Source organism: Alligator sinensis, unplaced genomic scaffold, assembly GCF_000455745.1.
Source record: "Alligator sinensis unplaced genomic scaffold, ASM45574v1 scaffold1216_1, whole genome shotgun sequence".
Lineage (NCBI taxonomy): Eukaryota > Metazoa > Chordata > Crocodylia > Alligatoridae > Alligator > Alligator sinensis.
In genome coordinates, this window is record NW_005842018.1 from 1,722,213 (window position 1) to 1,745,131 (window position 22,919).

The 22,919-nt window shown below is 48.1% G+C and overlaps 1 protein-coding gene across 3 annotated transcripts in view; it reads left to right on the forward strand.

Moving 5' to 3' along the window:
* The window catches only part of FRMD4A (FERM domain containing 4A), a 287,505-nt gene that overhangs the window by 238,127 nt on the left and 26,459 nt on the right, over nucleotides 1–22,919 (forward strand). For all 3 annotated transcript variants that reach the window (XM_025202284.1, XM_014519241.2, XM_025202285.1), the window contains exons 12-14: nucleotides 6,834–6,910; nucleotides 12,000–12,138; nucleotides 16,249–16,390. In XM_025202284.1, the coding sequence (XP_025058069.1) occupies nucleotides 6,834–6,910; nucleotides 12,000–12,138; nucleotides 16,249–16,390 (358 nt within the window). The remainder of the gene's footprint in view (nucleotides 1–6,833; nucleotides 6,911–11,999; nucleotides 12,139–16,248; nucleotides 16,391–22,919) is intronic.

Consider the following 22,919-nt stretch of genomic DNA (forward strand, 5'->3'; position numbering starts at 1 on the left):
GCAGTGCTATGTTGGCTAGCACTATGGAAGAAAGAGACTTGGGGGTCATCATTGACCACAAGATGAACATGAGCCTGCAATGTGATGCGGCGGCTAGTAAAGTGACCAAAACGCTGGCTTGCATCCATAGATGCTTCTCAAGCAAATCCCGGGACGTCATTCTCCCCTTGTACTCGGCCTTAGTGAGGCCGCAGCTGGAGTACTGTGTCCAGTTTTGGGCTCCACAATTCAAAAAGGATGTGGAGAAGCTTGAGAGAGTCCAGAGAAGAGCCACGCGCATGATCAGAGGTCAGGGAAGCAGACCCTACGATGACAGGCTGAGAGCCCTGGGGCTCTTTAGCCTGAAAAAGTGCAGGCTCAGGGGTGATCTGATGGCCACCTACAAGTTTATCAGGGGTGACCACCAGTATCTGGGGGAACGTTTGTTCACCAGAGCGCCCCAAGGGATGACGAGGTCGAATGGTCATAAACTACTACAAGACCATTTCAGGCTGGACATAAGGAAGAATTTCTTTACTGTCCGAGCCCCCAAGGTCTGGAACAGCCTGCCACCGGAGGTGGTTCAAGCGCCCACATTGAACACCTTCAAGAGCAAACTGGATGCTTATCTTGCTGGGGTCCTATGAACCCGGCTGACTTCCTGCCCTTCGGGCAGGGGGCTGGACTCGATGATCTTCTGAGGTCCCTTCCAGCCCTGGTGTCTATGAAATCTATGAAATCATGCACTGCACACACACCCCCCTTGCCTCAGAGTGTTAGCAAGGGTCTGGGGGCTGACAACTCTCCCACCCCTTGAGCAGCCAGTGGGGAAAGGCTTGGGATGGTGCAGGCAGACCTCCCTAATAAGAAAGTCCTGCTGGGGCCTGGCCACGCACCCCTCAGCTCAACTCTGTGCAAGGGAAGGGAGGGCTGCTCTAGCACTCCCCAGCTTCTAGCCTGAGCCACTGCAGGCATGTGCCTGAATTTCCTCTGTCCAGAGAGAATGTCTGTCCAGTTTCCAACCAGTTCAGCCTAGCCAGGTTAAACTAACCTGCAAAGGTTGAATCAATTCAGGCTCAAGCTTTTTGAACATCTGTCCCTAGCCTAGAAGAGGATGTGCCAGAAGTTTCCTCTCCTGTTGCTCTCTGTGTGCAGCAAAAAGGGAGAAGAGTGGGGTAAGACATCTAGTCCTTTGGAAGTCAGCCTGACTGCATATCATGAAGGAGATACAGGGTATTATTAGTCGCAGTTTACAGATGAGGAAGCAAGCACAAAGCAATGAAGGTCCAAATGACTGCATGTGTACCAGTACATTCCTAGTAACTAACTGTGTGCACACACAGTGGCCCCCTGTCCTTCTGGCATCATGTGGAGTGTCATAACAAATAGCGTGCCCACTGCAAGCAAATGCATGCACTCAGTTATGCCATGTGTGCACAATACCCTAAAAACTTGGCTCTTTATGTTTAGCTCAAAAATCACGGAGGAAATCTGTGGCAGGGCCTGGAATAAAACCCAGCTGGCTGTCATGGTTTATGCACAAAACCAGCCCTGCTTCCACATCACAAGCTCCTGGCATTCTTTGCATGCTATAACCTCGCACTAATGACTTATTCAAAACTCCACCCTTTGGTCCAGGACTCTATAGCCCACACTGTACAACCCTCCATCAACCTCCTCACCCCCCACTCTGCTCCTTCTCCCACCTGCCAACCTTGCAGATGAGCATATAGCATTTCTGGCACCAGCATCTCTCCACCATAACCATCACACCCGCCTCGGTGACTGGGTGGGCTTATGAGGCACTGGCCAGGTCTAAGCTTCACAGGCTGCCTGATGTGAAACCAGCTGGTTCTTAAACGTTAACCTGGTTCCCAGCGAGCTTGCAAATTCGGTCTGATGGCATGATTGCTGATTTTCATGGCAGGATGAGCCAAAGCCTCCAGGGTATATGTCAGGGGTGTCTGGGATGTATATAATATTTTTCCTTTTATTCACTGCTTTTTCCTTCTTTTACTGTAAACCACATAAATGTGCAGCTGTGCTGAACAGCCAGTCTTGGTAAGACATCCTGAAGTACCCATTAGAAGCCTAAATGATCTCATTACATCCTGTCCAGCATGGCTGTCACAAAAAATTGTTCCCAGCTGAAGGCTGCTTGATGCTACATTGTGCAAAAGGGGTTAGCGCCATCAGAGTAGATCCCCACAGACAAGCGTCCACATCACAGAAACCCCCCATCGCTACCACAACTGCCACTAATTGACACCTTCAGAAGCAATCTCAAGGAGGCCAATGAACTTTTGAAATTTAACTCTTTCCTCATGCTTAAAACAGGCCCCCTCCTGAGCCATACTGATGGGGTGGTCTGGACGATGCCAGCGCTGCCCCTGCCCATGTGCAACCTATTCTGTGAGAGGCACAACTTCAGGGCTGTCAGTCTTGTGAGTGTTAAAATCAACCGTAGCCTTAGTCCAACCCCTCCTGAGGTCAGTAAGAAAGGACTTGCATGGACAGTGGCTTTAACCCTAGAGATCAATCAATCCATTACAAAAAAATTAAGGACAGATTCAATATCCTATGGACCAAACCCCAAACTGAAACATATAGATGAACCAAATCGAATCACAGTATATCGTAATTCAATCAGGGAAATATGTTATTGAACTCAATGTATCAGCTCATACTTGGTGAAAAAATAGGCCAGCTATCATTGAATTTCGACATGGCTAATTAAACACATGGCAGTTTCTTTCCTTCCCTTGTGAAGACTTTGTGCTTAAAAGGGTCTTGATGGGGAAAAAATTATGCTCTCCATTAAAGGGTCTGGCTGGGCATCTGTCACTGAATTAACAACATCGATTTGAAGCTGTACACAGCCTGATAAGTTAGATAACCAGTGAAGGGAACAGCGAGGTTATACTAGGAGGTCTGATTGAAGGGAGAAATTAGTCATTGCAGGCTATATGATCAGCTAGCAGGAAAGCGGATACTTTTTCCTGGGGGTTAATATATTATGTATTGAATTCCTGGTGGGAAGGGCAAGACCTGTGTGATCAGCCCTGGGCAGCGTAAGTGGGCAGCTGCATTTTAAGAATGTAAAGGAAAACGAGGCCATTAGCCAAAGGAAATCATCATGTCGATAAGTTCAGGAGACTACTGATTTGAACAAGACCCTGAAAAATCAGACTGTGATGTTGCTATCATCCCCTTCCTCCACAGATTCTAGACAGGAGGCCATAGCAAATAGACAAGAGAGAAAAAAGTGCAGAGTGAGGTGTTTTCAAATGAATTACAGTGAGAGGTATGAGGCCTTGAGCCCCGAGGGAACAGATTGCAGGGGACAGTCCTGCACTGTTCGAAGCAGGCAAGCTGGGTGATGAAGAACATCTCCATCCTAGCTGTGCTGCTCCTATAGCTGTACAGAAGAGTTGCCGCCAGACTCTCAGGCGAGGGTGTGAGGCTCCATTTGCACCATGGAAGGGGTCTGTAGTTTAGCTGCAATAAGCAACCTGGAGAAACATCATAAAGATGGAGATTTTAAGAGCATGGGCTGGTAGGCACTTCCATGTCCCCCAAAACTGTACTGTGTGCAGGCCTTGCAGACATTCACAAACAGCTTCCATGCTGTCTGGGGAAAGACAGTGCTACTGGCCCCTTCTTATAGACAGGCAACTTGAAACTCAGAGAGAGAGGTCTTCAAAGATCTCCTGTTCCTGGTCTGCTTCTGCTGACTGTCAGAGGTGGTTAGGCACCTAATTGCTATTTGTGTCTTTGGAAGCCACCTTCTTAGGAGAATTCACACAAAAAGTCTGTGGCAGAGATTACACTTAAATTCAGCTCTGCTAAACCCTGGCAGACTCTTTTAATCCCAAATCTACCTTTCTTCTGCGTACGAGGTTGTGAATATCTCTGCGCCCCCACATCTTTTGTAGATCATTGTAATGGTGAGAAACGTGGCTAGTTTCTCTCCAGATATTCTGAGCAACAGTTTAATTTTTCCACAGGGAAATAAGACTCTCCCCTTGACCAAAGCATGGTAAAATCTAGACTACTATTTCTTTTGCCTGCCTCAGTTGCCCCACGTGGAGAGCTGCAGTGTAGCTAAACAGCCTGTGCTGTGCTGCAAGTGGGACAGTCTACTCTCCTGCAGCTATTCCAGGCATCTGGAGTTTTATCTGGACAGGGTGATTGTAAGCCAGAAGGTCACCAGGGATAGGTGTTGTGTTCTCTGTCCTCCCCCTTCTTCCCTACGCCCAGCACACTGAGGGAAAAATAAATCTCTTGCTTGAAAACTTTCCCAACACGCACATCTGGCCTATTTTGCATTCCAGGGCTGCTGCTGTGCTGCGAAGCAAGAACACTTGGGTGTGCTCTGTAGATAGCTTTGTCCTTCAGACTTCTTCTTCTGAGAACACACCTATTTGATTTAATGTAGTCACCGCTCTCTGGTCCATCTATATTTACAGGGGCTTATCTCCCAAACTGCTTCTTCCTTAGAAAAGGAGAGGAACTTAGCTGAAGCTGCTTCTGTTAGACAGGGCAGAGTCTGGTGATTCTGGTGGGAAGCTGAGATGTGATGGTTACGGGGTGGGCGATGTGGGTGACTGCCAGTGACAGGGCACTGTGGTTGAGGAGGGGTGCCACACACATGCATGCACACACATGTGAGCAGACACACTCACTCCCTACCCAGCCCCAGGCAGGAGGAGCAGTGCCACCCCAGCCTGCCCCCCGGACCCTCCCCACCTCCAGCAGATAATCATGAAGGAGCTGGACTGGGCAGTGCCCACCTGCCTGGCCCACAATGCTACTCTGCCTCCGCGCCGGACTGCGCCCTGCACCCCTGCCCATCACCCTGTGCCTGCAGCAGTGCCGCTGACTTGCAGTTGAGGGTGCCAAGATACAAGTTCGCCCAGGGTGGCATTTTCCCTGAGGCTGGCTCTGGTTATGGGGCTTGGCCGCCTTGCAGTTTGTCAGTCATAACTCATAAGACAATGAGAGAAGCTCAAGTAATGCAAACTCCTTGTGACTGCTGCCTTTCCTCAAACAGGACAGAGTGTTACTCATCAGCTGGCCAAGTAGCTTAAAAGTCAGGACTCTTGGGTTCAGGGCTTGGCCCATCCACTGACTCATTCTGTGAGTTGGGGCAAGTCACTTGATCTTTATATAAAAGCAGTTCTTTATAATAATGCACACCAGATGCTGTGGGACTGCCAGGGTGTTTGCAGCTGTCCCATAGTTCATTCTGCTTGTAAATTCTACCCTTATCCTCCGTCACGTCTAGTTGCTTGTAAGCTCTTTGATCAGGGACTCTTGTCTCATTCGGTGTGGCTTAGTGGCCAGAGCTAAGTGGGAGTCAGGAGATTGGCATTCTGTCCTAACCTAGTTACTGACCTGCTGGGTGACCCTAACCAAGTCTCTTCCCTTTCTGTGCCTCAGTTTCCCCGATTAAATTAGGACCATGATAGTGACTTCCTTTGTGACATGCTTTGAGAGCTATTGGTGGGTAAGAACTAGGTATTTATTCTGTGTTTATTCAGTGTCTAGCCCAGCAGAACTTGTTCGTGTTTAGTGCCCAGGCACTGCCATGATAAATATAATATATTGTGAGCTGTGGTTATTGTCCAAGCCCTAAGGGAATGACATATGAAAGCTCATAAGAATGTATGTGATTTCAGTGGAGCGATGCTAATTTACTTGAGCCGGGAATCTGGCCCGCGGTGGTATTACCTTGGCTCCTTGAAGTTTTGTCAGTGTGAAAGCATGCCAGTCTGAGGAAAAACCCCAGCCACGCAAGCGTGAGGGGCTCAAATGTGTGCCAAATGCTCAATCTTTCCGGATAAAAAGAAACGAATCCTGGTTTTTCTTTTGGTGGCTTTGTGGGTTGGCATGTTTATATCTTGTTTAATCTTTTTTTTTTTTAAGAGTTAGGAATGCCAAAGAGTGAATGTAGCTGTCTTCATAAAAAGCCTTTTCCTACCTTGATGTTAGGCTTTTTGCACAGCAGAATAAGCTCTGCCTGCTCCAGACTTGATTAACCAGACAAACTGCCTTCACTCCTGACAGCCTGGGTTTTTTAAGCAATCAACCCATCGGTTAAAGCAGAGAAATCTTAAAGGGAAAAGGGTCAAATACAAGCTCCCTGCAGAAACTCGCACCCAGTCCCGCTCCACGTTCCTCTCCTGCCTGGGGTGTGGATAAGCCTTGGCTGCATCTGAAAGAAAACTCTTTGATTCGCTTTGTCTGCAGTCCCACAAGGAGCAGGCAGCCTACATTATTACTATCTCATGTTGCCTGCCCTGATCGAGGGTCACAGCAGCCTCCGCCCTCCACGGAGGCTTCAAGCACTAAGAGCTAGGCAGGGGCTCATACACATTAGTGGGCAGGAAGTGGAGTCCCTATGGGAGACAGGGGAATTTGAACGCCTTCCCATTTCAGCACTCCAAGAGGAGGAAGCTCAGTTCAGCACTACTCGCAGATGGCTACTGCTCACTTCTGAAGGCGGTTTTACCCCCTCCCTCCCCTGCTTGGGGACTTGGAGGGAAAAATCTGCAAAGCCAGGAGCAGTAGGAGAAAAATGAACAAAGGGGAAGCACTCTGAAAGGACCTGTTTTGTTTCTTATAAGAGGAGTTTAAAAAAAAAAAAAAGGCTTGAGGGAAATCCACACCCACAGCCCTGTGCGCTTGGCTAGATTTCTTATTCATGCCTGAGTCTACTAGCAAGAGGTAGCAGAGGAACAAACGCAGGATCTGCTTGCTTGCTAAGGAAGCAAGCCTGGCTGCAGGATTTAACAGAGAGTCAAACCCACTGCCATGAACTCGGCATTTTAACCCAGCTCTGTTTCCTTCAGATCTTCCAATGGAGGCAGCTGGAGAACCTGTACTTCAGAGAGAAGAAGTTTTCCGTGGAAGTTCATGACCCACGCAGGTAAGCCGGCCACATGCCGATGGATAATGCAGCCTGCCTGATCTGGGCTGCCTCGCACAGCGAGTGTAATTCAGATGAATGCCTGCTCCTGGGGGTGAGGAGAGGCAGGGTGGAGTGAGATTCCTCTTGCTGATGATTGTAATGGGCAGCAAATATTTTAGTAGGATCTTGAATGAATTTAAGGATATCTGAGCCTTGACTAGACTGCTGTGTATGTTGCTTTTTGTGCCACTAAGTATGGCAGTGTGTGCAATTTCTATGACTGTTTTCAGCATGTGCTTCATATTTAGGTCAGCATTATTCTCCCTCCCTCCCCTCTCCCCCTACCCATTTTCTATGACTTATTTTTTTCCTCTTCCCTTTGTAACCCACCACCCAGCTAACACTCTCTGGAAAATTGCTTTCAAACATTGCAGAATCCTTTTGTGCCTTTAGGCATAGAGAAAGATAGTCAACTGTTAGTCTGAAGTCAAGCAGAAGGCAGGGCAAAGTTGTACCTTATATAGACTAACACTGTAACAGAGAGCAGTCACAAACTTCTGCATTTCTGAACCGGTAAGTCTCTAAGGTTGCACCCTGCCCTGTTTTCTGCCTTTTATGCCCTTTGGGCAACCTTATTGGCAGCATCCATGCTAACAGGAGACTCTTTATAGTCCTAGAGATCCTTAGGGTACTTGCACTTTAGAGACTGTTGGCCCAGATTCTGAGCCCAGGTCCACCAGGGTAAATCTGGAGTAATTTCAGTGAAGGTAATGGTGTTACTGCAGTTATGCCAGCATAAGTGAGAGCTGGATGTAACCGCACTATTCCTTGACAAGATACCAGTAGGGGTTTCTTTGTTTCTTACTTTAGAAAGGTGATTTGGGAGACAGTAAGTTAAAATGACTGTAACACTCTCTGTCACTTTGGACTAAATTTTGTCATCTATTACTCATGTTGAGCCTGATCCAAAGTTCTTTGAGATCAGTGGAAAGGCACTAATTGTGTTATACATTGCTGCACAAGTATCTCCCATTAAATTCAGCGCGTTACTGGTCCAGGCAGGTTGCACCCAGCCTGAGCAACATTGGTAGTAGCAAACAAGCCTTCTTTTTTCCCTGCACGGATTTATCTGCCACAGTGTGTTCTCGCTGATGATTACCCTGCAGTCCTGTTTCATGTTGCAACAAAGATCACTGCATTGTGCTGCACCCACCTATGTACTAATGTGCGTGCATTTGCTAGTGCTCGTCTGCATACAGCTTTTGTACCCATTTCCTACACCAGATAGTCAGGCTAATATAAAGCAACTTAAATTGGTATACATTTCTTTCTCTAAATGTAGTTAAAGCTGTACCAAATCTATGTATGTGCCAGCCCCTGCTGTGCCACAGCTCCAACTGCCCACTCCAGTTCAGCAAAGTCACTAAACACAGGCTTTATTTTAAGCACATGAGCAAGGGCAGTATGTGCTGCTCCTCCCCTGCTCCCTCTTAGTCAGCAATCAGTGCTTTAGCAGCACCCGCAGCAAAGAGGAACGAACACATTAGGCATGAAGGTGGAACATGTCATTTAAGTGGAGCTGAAAGAACTACCTAAGAAGACAGGCAAGGAGCTAAGAGACGTTAAGGCATTATTAAATGTGTATGTAGAAAATTACGGCCACCCTTTATATCTGTGCCAAGCAGAAGCGCTCTTATCTGAAACCACTTGTAATCAGAATTTAGGCGGCATGAATTACTGATGTGAGAGGACTCCGTGTTCTCAACCCTGCCACCCCATTTGTCTGAATAAATGCCAAGTTCCCTGCAGACAAAGCGTTTGACTCTAGGAATGATTCTTATTTTCCTTCCTTGCTGCACAGATTAGAGCTTTGTTGACTATAATAACCAGCCAGTCAGCATTTGGTTCTAGCACCCTGAATCAAGCAGCCACTCCTAGTGTAAAACAATAACCCGCATTGCAATGTCAAGTGGGAGACCTGGATGTGGGAACATACTTCAGATTCTAGTCTCCTGGCCAAGGGGGTTGGACTGAAGTCTGTGGGGCGGGGAAGGAAGCCAGCTGTGCGCTCTCAGCATTCCTTCGGAGGAAACGCACACCGGAGTCTGAGTCAGCTCACCCGCGCGCAGGCAGTGGGCTAAGGCAGAGAGCACGTGGCTTAGTGGTTAAAGTATGGAGGGGAGGGCAGGGGGTCAGCCAGCCTGGACTCTGGCCCTCCCTCGGCCCTGGGCTTTGTATCTTGAGCAGGTCTTTTACTTCTTTGTGTGATAATACCTTCTGGATCGGACTTTGAAGTGAGTGCTCATAGTGGGTTCCAACACTGGAGGAAAGTTCCCAAGAATTCAAAGCAAGTTCTGACATTTGCATTGCACAGAACTGCTCTCCTGCTTTAGCGCACGATGATGTGCCTCGTTGAATGGGACCTGATTCACCAGGCTGGTCTGGCTGTTTGGAGCTGGCCTAACTCGCAGCGTCTGGGCCAAAGCACTTTGGTGTAAAGCTGCTAACACTAGAGAAGCTTTACAGTCTAGAGACTGTTGCTCCTAAGGAGGCCCAGTGGACCAGTGGATAAGGCATCAACCTCTAGAGCTGGGGACCGTGGGTTCAAGTCACACCTGGGTCAATCAGCTGCTTTATCAGGGGCTGGACCTGATGATCTCATGCAGTCCCTTCTAGTCCTAAGCTTCTGTGTGATCAGAGGCCTGAGGAGCAAGCCATATGAAGAAAGGCTGGCAGATATGGGACTGTTCATCCTGGAGAGGAGAAGAGTTTGGCAGGATTTGGTGGCAGCTTATAAATATATCAGGGGCTTGGCCAGCATCAATTATTCACCAAAGTGCCCCAGGAGCAATGGTCACTCCAGGAGTGACCTCAGCAATGCTGAGTAGAGCAGGAGAATAGCCCCCCTTAGTTTGGGGGCTGGACTTGATGATCTGTTGAGGTCCCTAGCATCTATGAGTTATGGACAGGTTTTGTGGGGGTGGATGGCACTGTTGGGAACTCATAGCCATCCCAATTTCGTAGCAAAGCAGGGATGAGCAATATTCTTTCCATGGAGATGGGGATAATCTGATGGAGAAACTGGGTGCCCCTACATAGACTGTAGGGCTGGAAGGGACCTTGGAAGAGCATCAGGTCCAGCCCCCTGCACCAAGCAAGAAAGATAACTGGGGGTCAGATGACCCCAGCAACGTGACCATCCAGTCTCCTCTTGAAGATTTCCAGGGTAGGTGATTGCACCACCTACCTGGGCATGGAAGGAGGCTTCAGTTCTGTGCCTCCCAGTATGGACAGGCTGGGGGCAGCTGATTATAGGATAAGACTGAACCGTGACGCTGACTGTCTTGGCCTTTCATCTGGCTCTGGCATCACGTTTTCTCTCTTGCTCATTTGGATTCTACTTCCCCACTCACTACCTTCCAGTAACTATTAACAGTGGCCAAGGCCCTATTGATCCATGCTTTAATCTGGAAAACTTTTAATCCTGTTTTGTTCAGGACTCCCAGTTTGGTTCTGTAACAAAAATGTAAAGTAGAAAAGGTCACAGACATAACAGTTGCTTGGCGGCTTTCATGAGCCAAGGCTGGGTTGGCAGCTTCAGGTCTAGATCAGCAGGGTAACTCTTTCTTTCTTTGTCTCTGTAACTGCTCTTGGCTTATTTCTAACTTTCCACAGCGATTTGCCTTTTTTCACACCAATTTCTTCAGCTTCCAACTACCCCCAAAGGGAAGAGATCAGGGGACTTTTGTATACCCACAGGTACAGGCTTGAAAGGTGAGCAGAGAAAAAACCAGTTCAAGCTGTAGGTAGAGGATACTGGAAAGGTGGGAGTTCAAACAGACCAGTGGATGAACCGGTTCTTCAGAATGGAAGCTGGTCGCCTCTGGGCACTGGGGAAGGCAGCTCTTGCTCACCCTTGGGTATGGTGCTGCTGTACTCCCTAGCAATCCCTATCAAGGGGATGCTTTATGATCCCCGTGTGAAAGGCCGGGTCAGTTTGTATCGTATTTCTGCATGATCTGTGTTCTCACACTCCCAGGCAGTATCTAGCTGGGAAAATCTTTATGCGACAAGATGAGCTGTTTTTTAGTCTTTCTCTACAAAATAAGGTATGGTGCTGGTCTTTCCAGAGCAGTGACTTGATGCAATCTGATCCAGCTTTATATCCAGGCAAAGGGACAGTGGAGATGGGCTTGTAACAATGCTGGAAGATCCTTTCCAATACTTATACGGCAACGATATGTAGGGGCCACTGGTTCTCAAGGAGGTAGTGGCAGACTTAGATTCAAAGGAGAAATAGTCAGACAACGGGTCTGTACAGCAGTGAAAGTGCAGACAGTACTAATAGCTGAGGACACTGCCATCCCAAAGCAGTAAAAAAGGCTTGTTTTTCCTGTTTGTTATATTCACATTGATAATAGTATTTAGCATCCCTACAGCCCTTTGCAGCTCCGGAGCATGAGGTAGCCATTTGCTGACAACTCTGAGATAGGTAGAGAAATGTTGCCGTATGCATTTGACAGATGGGGGGAAACTGAGGCACAGAAAGAATGAGGCCTATGTTTCCTAAAGCCGTCATTGATTTGGGTTGCCCAACTCGTGTCACCTGGGCCCTGATATTCGGCCACTGGGAGTTGTGGGAATTCAGTACTTTTGAAAACTTAGGATCACAGGAAAGTAAGGCTGAAAGGGACCTCACAAGGTCATCTAGTCACTTAGATGGAGGTGTTTCATGTTGGGCACCTAAAAGGTGAGGCGTGCAATATTCATGTATGGTTTAAAAAGCATTGTCCTAAGTGACTTCTCAGGGACCCACAAGGTAGCGGTATCCAAGCGGGTCCAGGAGTCCTGACTCCGTTCAAAACCGTGTCCAGCAGAGCCCGCTGCTCCTGTGGGACGGCTCTGGTCAGGTTCCCAGGTTTCAAGTGTATGGGTTATTTAAAACAAAGGTTCAATTTAGCCACTGAGCAATAAAGGGAGCAGCTTTATCTGCTTGGTTCTTGGTTTTATTCTGCCATGGACAGTGCTGTTTATACAGAGAGAAGTTAAAACAACCAGTCAGAAGAAACTGCAGCATAACCATGGCCTCTGCTTTCCTCTTCTCTAGGGCATCTGTGACCAGGAGGACGTTTGGGCACAGTGGCATTGCTGTGCATACATGGTACGCCTGCCCCGCACTCATCAAGTCCATTTGGGCTATGGCCATTAGCCAGCATCAGTTCTACCTGGACAGGAAGCAGAGTAAGGTAAGAATCGCGTTAGAAGGAGAGTGTGTCCTCCATGGCTCCCACTCCCGCGTCACTCCCTTGTCCAAAGGGTGGCGCTGGGACTGCCTTCGCTCTTTTGCTTCTAACAGCTTGCCTTAAGAGCTTAAGAGTCATCATACTGGATCAGACCAAATGTCCATCCAGTTCATATGCTGTCTCTGGCAGTGGCAATGGTGGTTGCTTTAGAAAAGAGTGTAAGACAAAGGGCATGTATAGGGTGACGCATCCCTGGTCTGGCCCTGCCAGTCACAAGCAGTTACAGACACAAGAGATGGCTTCAGCCTGCGGTTGCAATTTTGATGGACCTCCGTACATTTGTCTGACCCCTTTTTGCACCTGGTTATGTTTGTGGCCTCCACAGCATCCTGAGGAGTTCTACAAGTTATAAAGGTGTGTTGACTTTTGGGAGTTCAGGGAGCTTTGGTTTCCTCAAATGCCTATCGGGTGAGGACTGGGGGCTGGGAAAAATCTGGCTAAGTTATGACCAAGATACAATGGCTAAAGTTTGCAAGTGAACACAATCTGTTCCAGCACGTGTCCTAGCTCAGGTCATCGTAAAGTCAGGATATTTTCCTACAAATGTGTTTGCAGTAGTTTTAAATTCTGCACCCAGCTCTGAGCTGACAGACACTTCCCTGCCAACTTGATGAGTTTTACAAGCCCGTTTTCCTGTGGGACCTGTTAGGGGTTAATTGTTTTCCAATCCTCTCTCACTGTTTGAAAGACTTGCACAGACATCGGGAAGCTAAGCGCCCTTACAGAGAGCCGGCTGTGTCTGCCTGTACTCAAAGGAGGCCACCTCAAAAATAGCATCAGTGCTAGGTATACTCCACACAGTCGCTGGGAGAGAATTTTCATAGAAAAGAGCAATTATTTTTAGGTAACAGCACCCGTTTAAATATGAGCATCGCTGGCATAATGAAATGTGAGCGATGCAAATCTTGGCTAGTGGGGGGTTCTTCCTCCTTCCCATCTCGTCCTCCATGCGCTGAACTCCCTGCTTCCAGTGAGATTCCAGGTATCCTCTATCTTCTTATCTGCCATCTGTTTCCCCCACTTCCAGCATTGGCTGCAGCCAGGACACTCTGAGCACTTTCCATCTCCCTAGGACCAGCTACAAATAAGGCCAGACCTGTTTGCAATCTGGGGCACTAGCGCCTGCAGGGTTTCAAGGTGTTTAGTCCACAAACTGACAACCAAACAGAAGGATATTCCCCTTTTCTGGGTGAGAGGGTGCCAGGAACTTCCCAGCTTTTGTTGACAGCAGATTGGGTTTCACGCAATGACTGTGTATCTGATGTCCTCTTCACACCTCCCCCTAGCCATCATGAGTAACTCAGGCTTGTTTGCATCCACATCAAGATGCTTTGTTAGGGTATCCCCAGGCTTCCTGCTAACACTTTGAAGTGGGTGCACACAAATATGTTTTAATTTTTTTTTTTTCACTTTGAAGAGTGGGGCTTTCATCTGTCATCTCTGTCTTTAATGGCCAAGCTTCATCAAGTTCTTCTGTCCTAGCTTAAATTTCAGGGATCTGCTGTATTAATCCGGCTGATCACATCAGTGTTATGCCAACACGGGCTTGTTTTTTAAAGCCAGCAATGAGCGTTCCCAGGTGGGGTTGTGAGAAACTTGGTGGATTCAGTTCTCAGGCGTTTGTGCAAACGCCTTTCCCCTTTCAAGTGGCATGGGTTTGTACCCCTTTACATTTCACTCTGAGATTCACCTTCCCATCTGTCTGCGCCCTTTAACATCCAAGCAAAATTTAGGGACTCCCAGATTTTGTGGCTGGGTTTGCCAAGAAAAAAAACAAAAAAACCCTGAATTGCTCCAATCTGGGCCCATCCTGGTTGCAGTGATTTTGATTAGATGCAGTGGGATATGGCACAACACTAGGCTTGAATTCTCCTTTCAGAACAAAACCTGAGACCAACCAAGACCTTCTTCTTTTCCAATTTGGCTGGGATATTTTGCCTGGCTCTGCCTTTACATTTTGCTTGATTTAGTAAAAGCCCAATCTTTATTGATTTAGACCATTTTTGCACCAAAATTAAACCAGGGCTTTTCTTCCACATTCTATGCATGGCGGACATCATGGCATGATGAGACCCCAAAATCTTGCAACCCTGTTTTTTGTTTCTCTCTGGTCCTGCATTAAAGTAGATGGACAGTTCCAAGACTTCCAGCTCTCTGAACGATCTCTTCAGAGTGTAAAATCCATGTCCATTTCCCTTCTCTTTTTCTGTACCAAGCAGATAAATGCAGCAAGGCTGAGCGCCAGCTCCATGCGGTGGTGCCCACATCGAGTAGTGCCCACATCGAGTGGTGCCCACATCGAGTCAGTCAGATGTTTTCCCTTGAGAGCTTGCTGGTAGCAGGAATTTCCCATAACATACAGGACTCGAAGGCTGGGCTCCTCAGCTGTTGGGAGCTTAAATGCGTGAGATTGCCAGAAAATGGGTAGGCAAACTGGGGATGTCCCCAGTGAAACACGTGCAGCACAAAACCCTTCATCCCAGACGAAAAGACCAAATTGATCCCTGATGTCGGTCTGTTCCTGGGGTCACTGAGGGCATTCTGTAAGACGTCTGACCTCATAGGAATGGCGCTAGGGATCCATTTGGCTCAGGGACTTTAAGAACTGCTTTGAAATTAATCCCAAATGAGTGAGTTTCCCTCCAAACAAATGAGACTTGGCAGATCTGTGCAATGATGGCTGTAAAATACTTCAGAAGGGTGGGGGGATTGAATGGCCTGGGGGAGTGTTAATGGGATATAATCTAGCCTCTCACTACTGTGCTGCCAGTACAAATCCAGCCCAGACCTTGTCACTCGCTGTGCAGTGGCCGACATGGAATGAGCAGTGGTGTGAATCCTGCTCCCAAAGGAGCACTGTCTGAAGCACAAAAAACCACGTACCAGTTGGCCTCACTGTCAGCAGCAGAGAGACCTAATAAACCATCTCTTTCTGGAAGTGCGTCCTCTAAGTCAGTGTGAAGACTAGGGCTATACATGGCAAACAGCACCTAATTGAGAATCATTGCCAATGGCAATGACAGTGATTCTCAGTTAGGTGCTGTTTTAAGGGTGCCATGCAGTATTTGCATTTTATTATAGTTGGTCTAATAAAAAGTATCATTTCTGAACTGAGAGTTCTAGATTTTTGCCTTTCTAGTATTTTTCTGTACTCAAGAAATGAGTGAATGCCAAGAGCTGGCATTTTCCGAGAGATGCCTTGAATTGAACTAGGTTGAGAACCACTCCCATCCACACACGTGTATTTCTAGCTTGAGTTAAACTTGGAAACGCTGGTCTGGTGCAGGACGAGGGTTGAAACAGAGCTAACCTCTGAAATAGTAATGCAGTGGGGGCAGGGGAAGGAGTGCAGCCATTGTCTTCAGCTTGAGTTAGCACAAACTCATCACCTGTTAATCCAAGCACTCTGTGCAGCTGGAGTGGCTAAGCCAACTCAAGTGGGGCAACTTGAGTGGCCAAAACTTGAGCTCATGGTTGCAGTGAAAATCAGGTTCTGCGCAGGCAATCACAGGATCAGTTGCTTGGGCTGTTTTCTGCAGTGAAGCTTTCTACAGGCTGACCAAGTGAAGGTCTCTGTTCTTAGAAGGTACACAATGGGGCAACATCTTCCTACAAGTTATTCCAAAGCTACATGTAGAAACTATAGTTGAACCTTGATGCTCAGTCAGATCCAGGTTCACAGCCAAATGCAGCCAGTGAAAAGAATCGTGTGCCCTTTCAGTGCTCAGCCTCTTCAGTAAGGATGTCAAACTATGCTGGCCTTTTTTTTCATGGTTTCTTACTGTATCTCTTAATACGCAGATTCTTGGGATATAGGTCCTTTGTTTAAGGGGGAAGAGTCCCTGGCAATGCAGAGAAACTAACCAACAAGAAGGAGCAATGCCAACTTGGCCCCAGATTCTCAGTGTTAAAAATGTGGGTGTTTGAGGGCTTGCAGAAGACGCTGAGTTGGCTTTGGAGGTCCTGTTTTCTGCTGCAGTGAAAGGAGTCTTTGCTTCTGTGATCCTTTCAGAAATATTAGACTGTATAATAGTGCTCTGTGTCCATTTCCAGTCCAAGATCCATGCTGCAAGAAGCCTAAGCGAGATTGCGATTGACCTGACGGAAACTGGAACACTGAAAACCTCGAAACTAGCCAACATGGGGAGCAAAGGCAAAATTATCAGCGGCAGCAGTGGGAGCCTCTTGTCATCAGGTAAGTCCTTTCCAGGAACTGTCAGAGAGGGGAGGAAGGATGTAATGAGGACAGTGTGAAAAAGCTACCAGATGCTACAGTGATGGGCATCTCAGCAATGAAGCTGACAGCAACAAGATCCTTTCTATCAGCTCTTCTCTGTGTCAATGCATGTGATGATTTGTCTTTCATCTCCCCAGCATCCTTATTAAAAAAAAACCAATCTTACCAGCACCCCCAACCTCACGGTTCATTTCCTTTCTCTCCCTGGAGATATCCTCTCCAACCTTCTCAGCTCTCTGCTGTGGCCTGACCTGTCTCCTCTCCCTGCACCTCCAGCACCAGCTCCTACCCACCTCCCTGCTTCTGCCCAGCCTGCCCCCACCCTAAACAGCTGCTTCTGTCCATCTAACCCAGCCACTGGAAGCGGGGAGGAAATAAGCCTGTTTGTGGCTCATTGGGAAGCTCAGGCTGGAGGATTAAAGATGTCTTTTAGCACTGCAGAGACATAATCTGTAGGTAAATAGTACTGATGTGCCCTGCCTCTCTGTTACTGGTTGCTGGAAGTCAGGCTCTATTTTTATCTACAGCCCTGCCCATCTAGTCACTCAACCCCCAAATATGTGAGTTTCCAGGTACCTTTCACCTAGAAGCTTCCTGGTGTCCTGCACTTAGCCAGTTTTGGGGTTTTTTTGTGGAAAATGGTTAGATGCTCTGTGAAAAAGTTCAGCATCTTCCAGGCTGCAGGGGTGAGTGTCGCTCCTTTAGATGCTCCAGTAATCAAGAACTACAAAAGAAATGAAAGAGGGATTGCTGTCAAGGAGAGAGAGGAGGAGACTGGAAGTCAAGAGCTTGGGTTCTGCTCCTTGTCCCCCCACTTCTTGCCTGTGTGACCTGGAGTGTCTTTCGCCCTCCCTGTGCCTCAGCTTTGTCATCTGTAAAATGGTGATAAAGGTCTCTTGTAGGAGTGATGTGAGGATGTGTGGTTTGCCAAAGGTTTTGAGCTCCTCAAAGGAAAAAATCACCAGCAGCACAGTTTTATCTACCGTTCTTTTATGGAAGGCAGGGTACAGGTGCGCCTTATAGACAAACCAAATCACAGATACCTACATTTTCATGACCAACAGCTCCCTTCATTATTTTACAGTGGGAGTGTCTACACGTGCATTTACGCTGACTTAAATTTACTGAGCAGCAAATTACTACGCAGTAAACAGGAATAGGCCAGCATCTATACATGCAGGCGTTAAAGCACATTAACACTGTTTGTGGACTGACTTGGGACTAAAGTTAGTCCCAAGTCAGTCCACACACACAGTGTTATTGCGCAGTAAGGTGTCTACACATGCATTACTGTGCAATAACTAATTGATCGTAAATTTGATACCTGCATGATGCAGGTATCAAATTTATGCTCAAGTCAGCATAAGCCGCCATATTTACTGCGCAGTATGGATGTGCATGTGTAGATGTGTGCCCATACTGTGCAGTAGTTTCAGTTACTGCAGAGTAAATGTGCTCGTGTGGATGCGCCCAGTGTGTTGTTTCTGTGAAGCATGGGGGATGTTACTTAGATCCATCAAACCGACAATAATGGTAATGTTTGACATGGGAGAAAAATCTCATAATTAGGGGAAAGTGTACCCTTTAATAACACCCAGGCTGCACAATTGAATCCATATTCACTCTCAGAATCAGTGGAGCCCGTGTTTCTCAACCTGTGGGCTGCAACCCAAAAGTGGTTGCATGCTGGAGTGCTGCATCCAGTTCTGGGCACCACACTTCAACAAGGAGGTGGACAGGCTTGAGAGAGTCCAAAGAAGAGCCACATGTATGATCAGAGTCTTACACAACCAGCTATACGAGGAAAGGTTGAGGGATCTGGGACTCTTCAGCCTGAGGAAAAGAAGGCTGAGAGGGAACCTGGTAGCAGCTTACTGCTACGCTAGTGGAGTACATCAAGGGCTCAGTGAGCAACTGTTCACCAGAGCACCCGAGGGGAAAACTAGGAGTAATGGCCACAAACTCCTGGAAGATTGATTCAGGCTCAACATTAGGAAAAACTTCTTCGCAGTCAGGGTGTCCAGACTGTGGAATAAGCTCCCTCCAGAGATGGTGCAATCACCTACCCTGGAAATCTTCAAGAGGAGACTGAATGGTCATCTTGCTGGGGTCACCTAACCCCAGTTATCTTTCCTGCCTGGTGCAGGGGGCTGGATCCGATGATCTTCCAAGGTCCCTTCCAGCCTTACAGTCTATGTAGATGCACCCAGTTTCTCCATCAGATTATCCCCATCTCCATGGAAAGAATATTACTGGTCCCTTCTGTCCTTACAATCTATGAATCTATAAATATATAATGCAGTCGTGAGCAAACTTTAAAAGTGGATCAGCAAACTTTAAAAATCGATTCTCCTTTAAAGGAGGAAAAGGTGGGAAACCACAGGTTCTCCCGGGCAGGCTGGCAGAGGTCCAGCCTGGAAGGGGCTGCTTGGGGCCCCCTGCCCTACACCCCCTCCCCGCCCCACACACTGGAGGCCTGGGGGCAGTGGGTCAGGAATGAGTGGCATTAGGTCAGGACTGGCCATTGATGCTTATAAATGGGTCTTGGTGCAAAAAAGGTTGAGAACCACTGAGCTACGCAGTACTGGCCTACAAGCTCGGCATCTGTACCTCCTTTGTGCCTAGCTTCCAACTCCACATCCTTTTGCTTCGGGAGCGTTCAAGAAAGAGTTAAGTTGTGAAAGCTTGGGGAGCTGCAGAGCCACTTGTTCAGGAACTCCCACCCTAGCGGCGAACAGAGATGCCTTTCTGCTGCTTACGTCCCTCCGGACCCCACACACAATCCGCTGTTTGTGCCGCGTGTCACTCAAGCAGTGGCAGCGTCTGAGGCCTCGCTCCGTTGGTGTCAGGTTGTTGGGGCTCTTTGCTGGCTTTTTCTCCAGCTCTCCCACTCTTGAAAGTTAACAACATGAAGTAGCCCAGGAAATACTTCTCCCGAAATCCCAACCTGGTGGGCAGCAGTCTCGCGTTTGTGAACGCCGCGGGCTGGTAATCCTGTGTCTCTGGTACACGCCAGCTTCCCGCACCCTGAGGAACGTAAGGGGCCTGATTCTGAGTTCGAACCAGGGGGACCCCTTGAGCTCACCGGCGCTAGACCTTGCTTTTTGAGAAGAAATCCAGTGGAACATCTGCATTAAACATTTGCATTAAACGTTGCTTAATGCAAATTGGCTTGAAGCAGGAGTGCAGCAGGCCTGGAGGGTCAGCTTCCCTCCTCCCATCTCATTGCTAGGCACATCCATGGGACTCCTTCCGAGCTTTTGCATTTCCTCCTATTGTGCTGAAAAATATGCACGCTCATAACAACAGCGTGTTGTTGCCAAGCCGTGCAGCGTATGTGTCTTGAGAGAGTGGGAGGGAGCGAGGCCGCTGTAACTTTCCAGGCTGTAAATACAGGGAGTTACCCGAAATCCAGAGGGGAAAATTAAAAACCCTTCTGTTTATCACTGCCGCTCTCTCAATATTTTTCCGTCCTCCTTTTCTCCTCGGAGTTTCTTCTTGTCTTTCCTATTCCCATCTCTGCCCCTAGGATGGATAAACCCAAAGCTGTGGTGCAGAACGCACTCGAAAGTACCAAGTCTCATCTGGTTTTGTGGAGATACCACATGCAACTGGAAACAATTAGTAGTGGTCATTTTAGGAGGGTCTGGCAGGCCCAGTGCAGAGTGGAGACCGTATACATATGGTGAGAGATAACGAGCCCACAACCTCCATAGACAGCACAGACAAAGGAGGGGAGCAAGCCTGTAGTAAGTAGGGGCAGGAGCGGCAAGAGCTTCAGCCACCATTTGCTGGGACCACCAAAACCCACCATGGCCGGACAATACCCTCCTTTCCCAATTGGGTACAACTCCCCCCACAGGTGGCCCCACTTCAGAAAAACCTATTAAGACCCCTGCATAGGAGTCACAGACCGGGGAAGGGCTTTGACAGGTCATGCCACAAGTCAGGGAGGGAGCCCAGGTCTCCTCATGCTGTCTCCATCGCCTCATCCTCTAGACCACACTCTCTTCTCCTGTCCTTGTCTTTGGCACAAAGTGGTAAGCTGGATGTCTGACGTTCCCATTTGCATCTCTCATCCAAAGCTTAGCAAGCCTTTTGCCTAGAAAAGGGCCTCAGCCAGCATCCCTGACAGGTCACTGCCCAGAGCTGAATGCTGTGCCCCAAACCCGGCTTTCAAGGGTTCTGTGCTAGATCTGCTCACCCAAACTTTGGGATGGTGGCTGATCCGGGTTTTGATCCTCCCGTGTAGGACTGTTTGGATCTGGAGTTAGTTATCTGAGTCCTGGAGAGAGCAGGGAGGGCCAGCTCCCATCCCATATCATTCATCTCCATGAAGATGCAGCCACATAAATGAGATGGAACAAGGTCCCTGACGTTCAAATGCAGGGCTTTGATTCCTGCCTGTCTTGGCTCTAAGAGCCTTGCAGGGCAGCCCGGATCTCCCTGGCCATGAAGTGCCATCCTGGCCTTTGGACCTGACCCCAGAATCCCGTCTGCCCATAGAAGTCATTTCATCCTGCTGAGGAGAGATCCTAGGACCTGTCTGTAAGAGACAGAATTACGCTTTATCTTTGCACACATAAGTAACTTCCCACCCCGACCTTTCCCTTCACGTGCCCAGCCACGTTTGCCTCCCCTCTGCACGTGGTAGCTTTCCTGTAAATAGGCCTGTTTACATATGAAAATGCCTTAGGCTTACAGATGGAGGCGTCCGTCCCAGGCAGGCAGCCCCCGTCCCATCTCCTGAAAACATCCATCACGGCGATCTTCCCCTTACACCACGCTGGGAGTTTATTTAGCTGATAAACAGTGACTTGTCCAGTTTCTGTAAAGGCCAATGACCAAAGTGACTAATGCTGACCAGTCACCCTTGCAGGATATCTGTGCACATCCTGCACTGAACAGCTCCAGACGGATGATGGAAAGGGCTTGAGTGGCAATCTGGCCATGGCTGGAGAGGATATCCTATCTGTGAATCACAGCTGGGAGATTCGGGCTGTTTGTGGTCACTCCGTGCTGTTGTGCCGACATCCTGTTGTGCTGACTCACAGCATCCCCAGGCATGTACCACCCCAGGCATGTACAGGAACTGTATTCCTCCTGGGTCTTGATGAGACCCTGATCAGGTCCAGGAGGCTTGAGCCAGCAGGTAGGCAGCAGGATTCGGCGTGAGTCGTCGCCACAGTTAGATAGTGTTTTGCTGATGGCATTGGGCACACAAAAGATCTCAAATTGCCCTCTGAATTGCACAGCTGGACACAGCTGGAGGACGGCTGTGGCCTGTGCCAGTGTTTTTTTCACTCTGCTTATTCTTTCCTTTCCACTGATTCACTGTCTGCCTCCCCCCATGCCCCCACCTCATTCAACTTCAGACTCACTCCACTTGCCCCCCGTGTTCCCATCCCTTTCCTTTGTCTTTCCTATTAACTCTCCTCCCCACCCGCCTTTAGTCTCAGTCCACTCCTAGGCTCAAATATGTTTAATGGAGAGAATAAGTTGCTACAATTACACACTGCTTCCATCCCCACCGCAAAAAACCATAGGGACATGGTGGCATGAATATGATATTTACAATCCTTCATTAGCTTTACATTAAAGTACTTTATTATTTTAATAAAGCGTAATATTCATTAAACCACTTTAGCTTATATTAAACTCCTTTTTCCTCCCTTCAGCTTTCTTTGACTCTCCAGGCTGTCTACAGGGCAGGAACTATTTCTTCCTGTATGTTTTTACACTATCCAGCACAAGGGGACAGGTGGGACCTAGCCTTAGGGGCCTCTAGACCCTCCTGAATTGCAAATTACAGTCATTAGTATAGACAATCCAGCTCCAAAAATAAGGAACCAGCAGGTTGTACTGGCTTGGACACAGGCCTGGGAAGTCTGCTATGGACTTGTTGAGCTACCTTGGTTGTCAGATTCAGTTGGGTCATCATGACACTCCTGTGCCTCATGCTGGCTTTATACCAGTGTATAACTCTTGATTTCACTGGAGATTTTCTTGTCTTGCACCAGTATTGGAGAGGGCAGAATCAGGGCCATAAGTCCTATAGGAAGAGTTCAGCAGTGATAGAGACAGAGGTATGAAGTATAAGGTGGCTGTCAACTGGCCAGAAAGAATCACTTCCCCCTCCTAGATTTCACAGTTCTCATTCCCACTCCCAGGAAATCACCCGGAGAGCTGACAACAGTGGCTGGACCCCAAATGCGTGTAAGGCAAAGTAGCATAACAGGAGCCAGTTTGGAAGCCAGTGGGTGTTTGGAGGGCTGTGACTTATGCCCCAGACTGTACACTTAGGAGGCATGGCATGTGGGATTTCACAGGGATTCAAGCAATAGGGTGATGCATAAACTTTGTCTCCAATTCTGTGAAATACTGTGCAGCGAGGCTGCACCACGCTTAATATTGCTTCATATTGGACCTGTTGAATTTAGTGCCTTGAAAGATTCCTGAAGAAATGGCATTCAGCCAATGCCCCCCC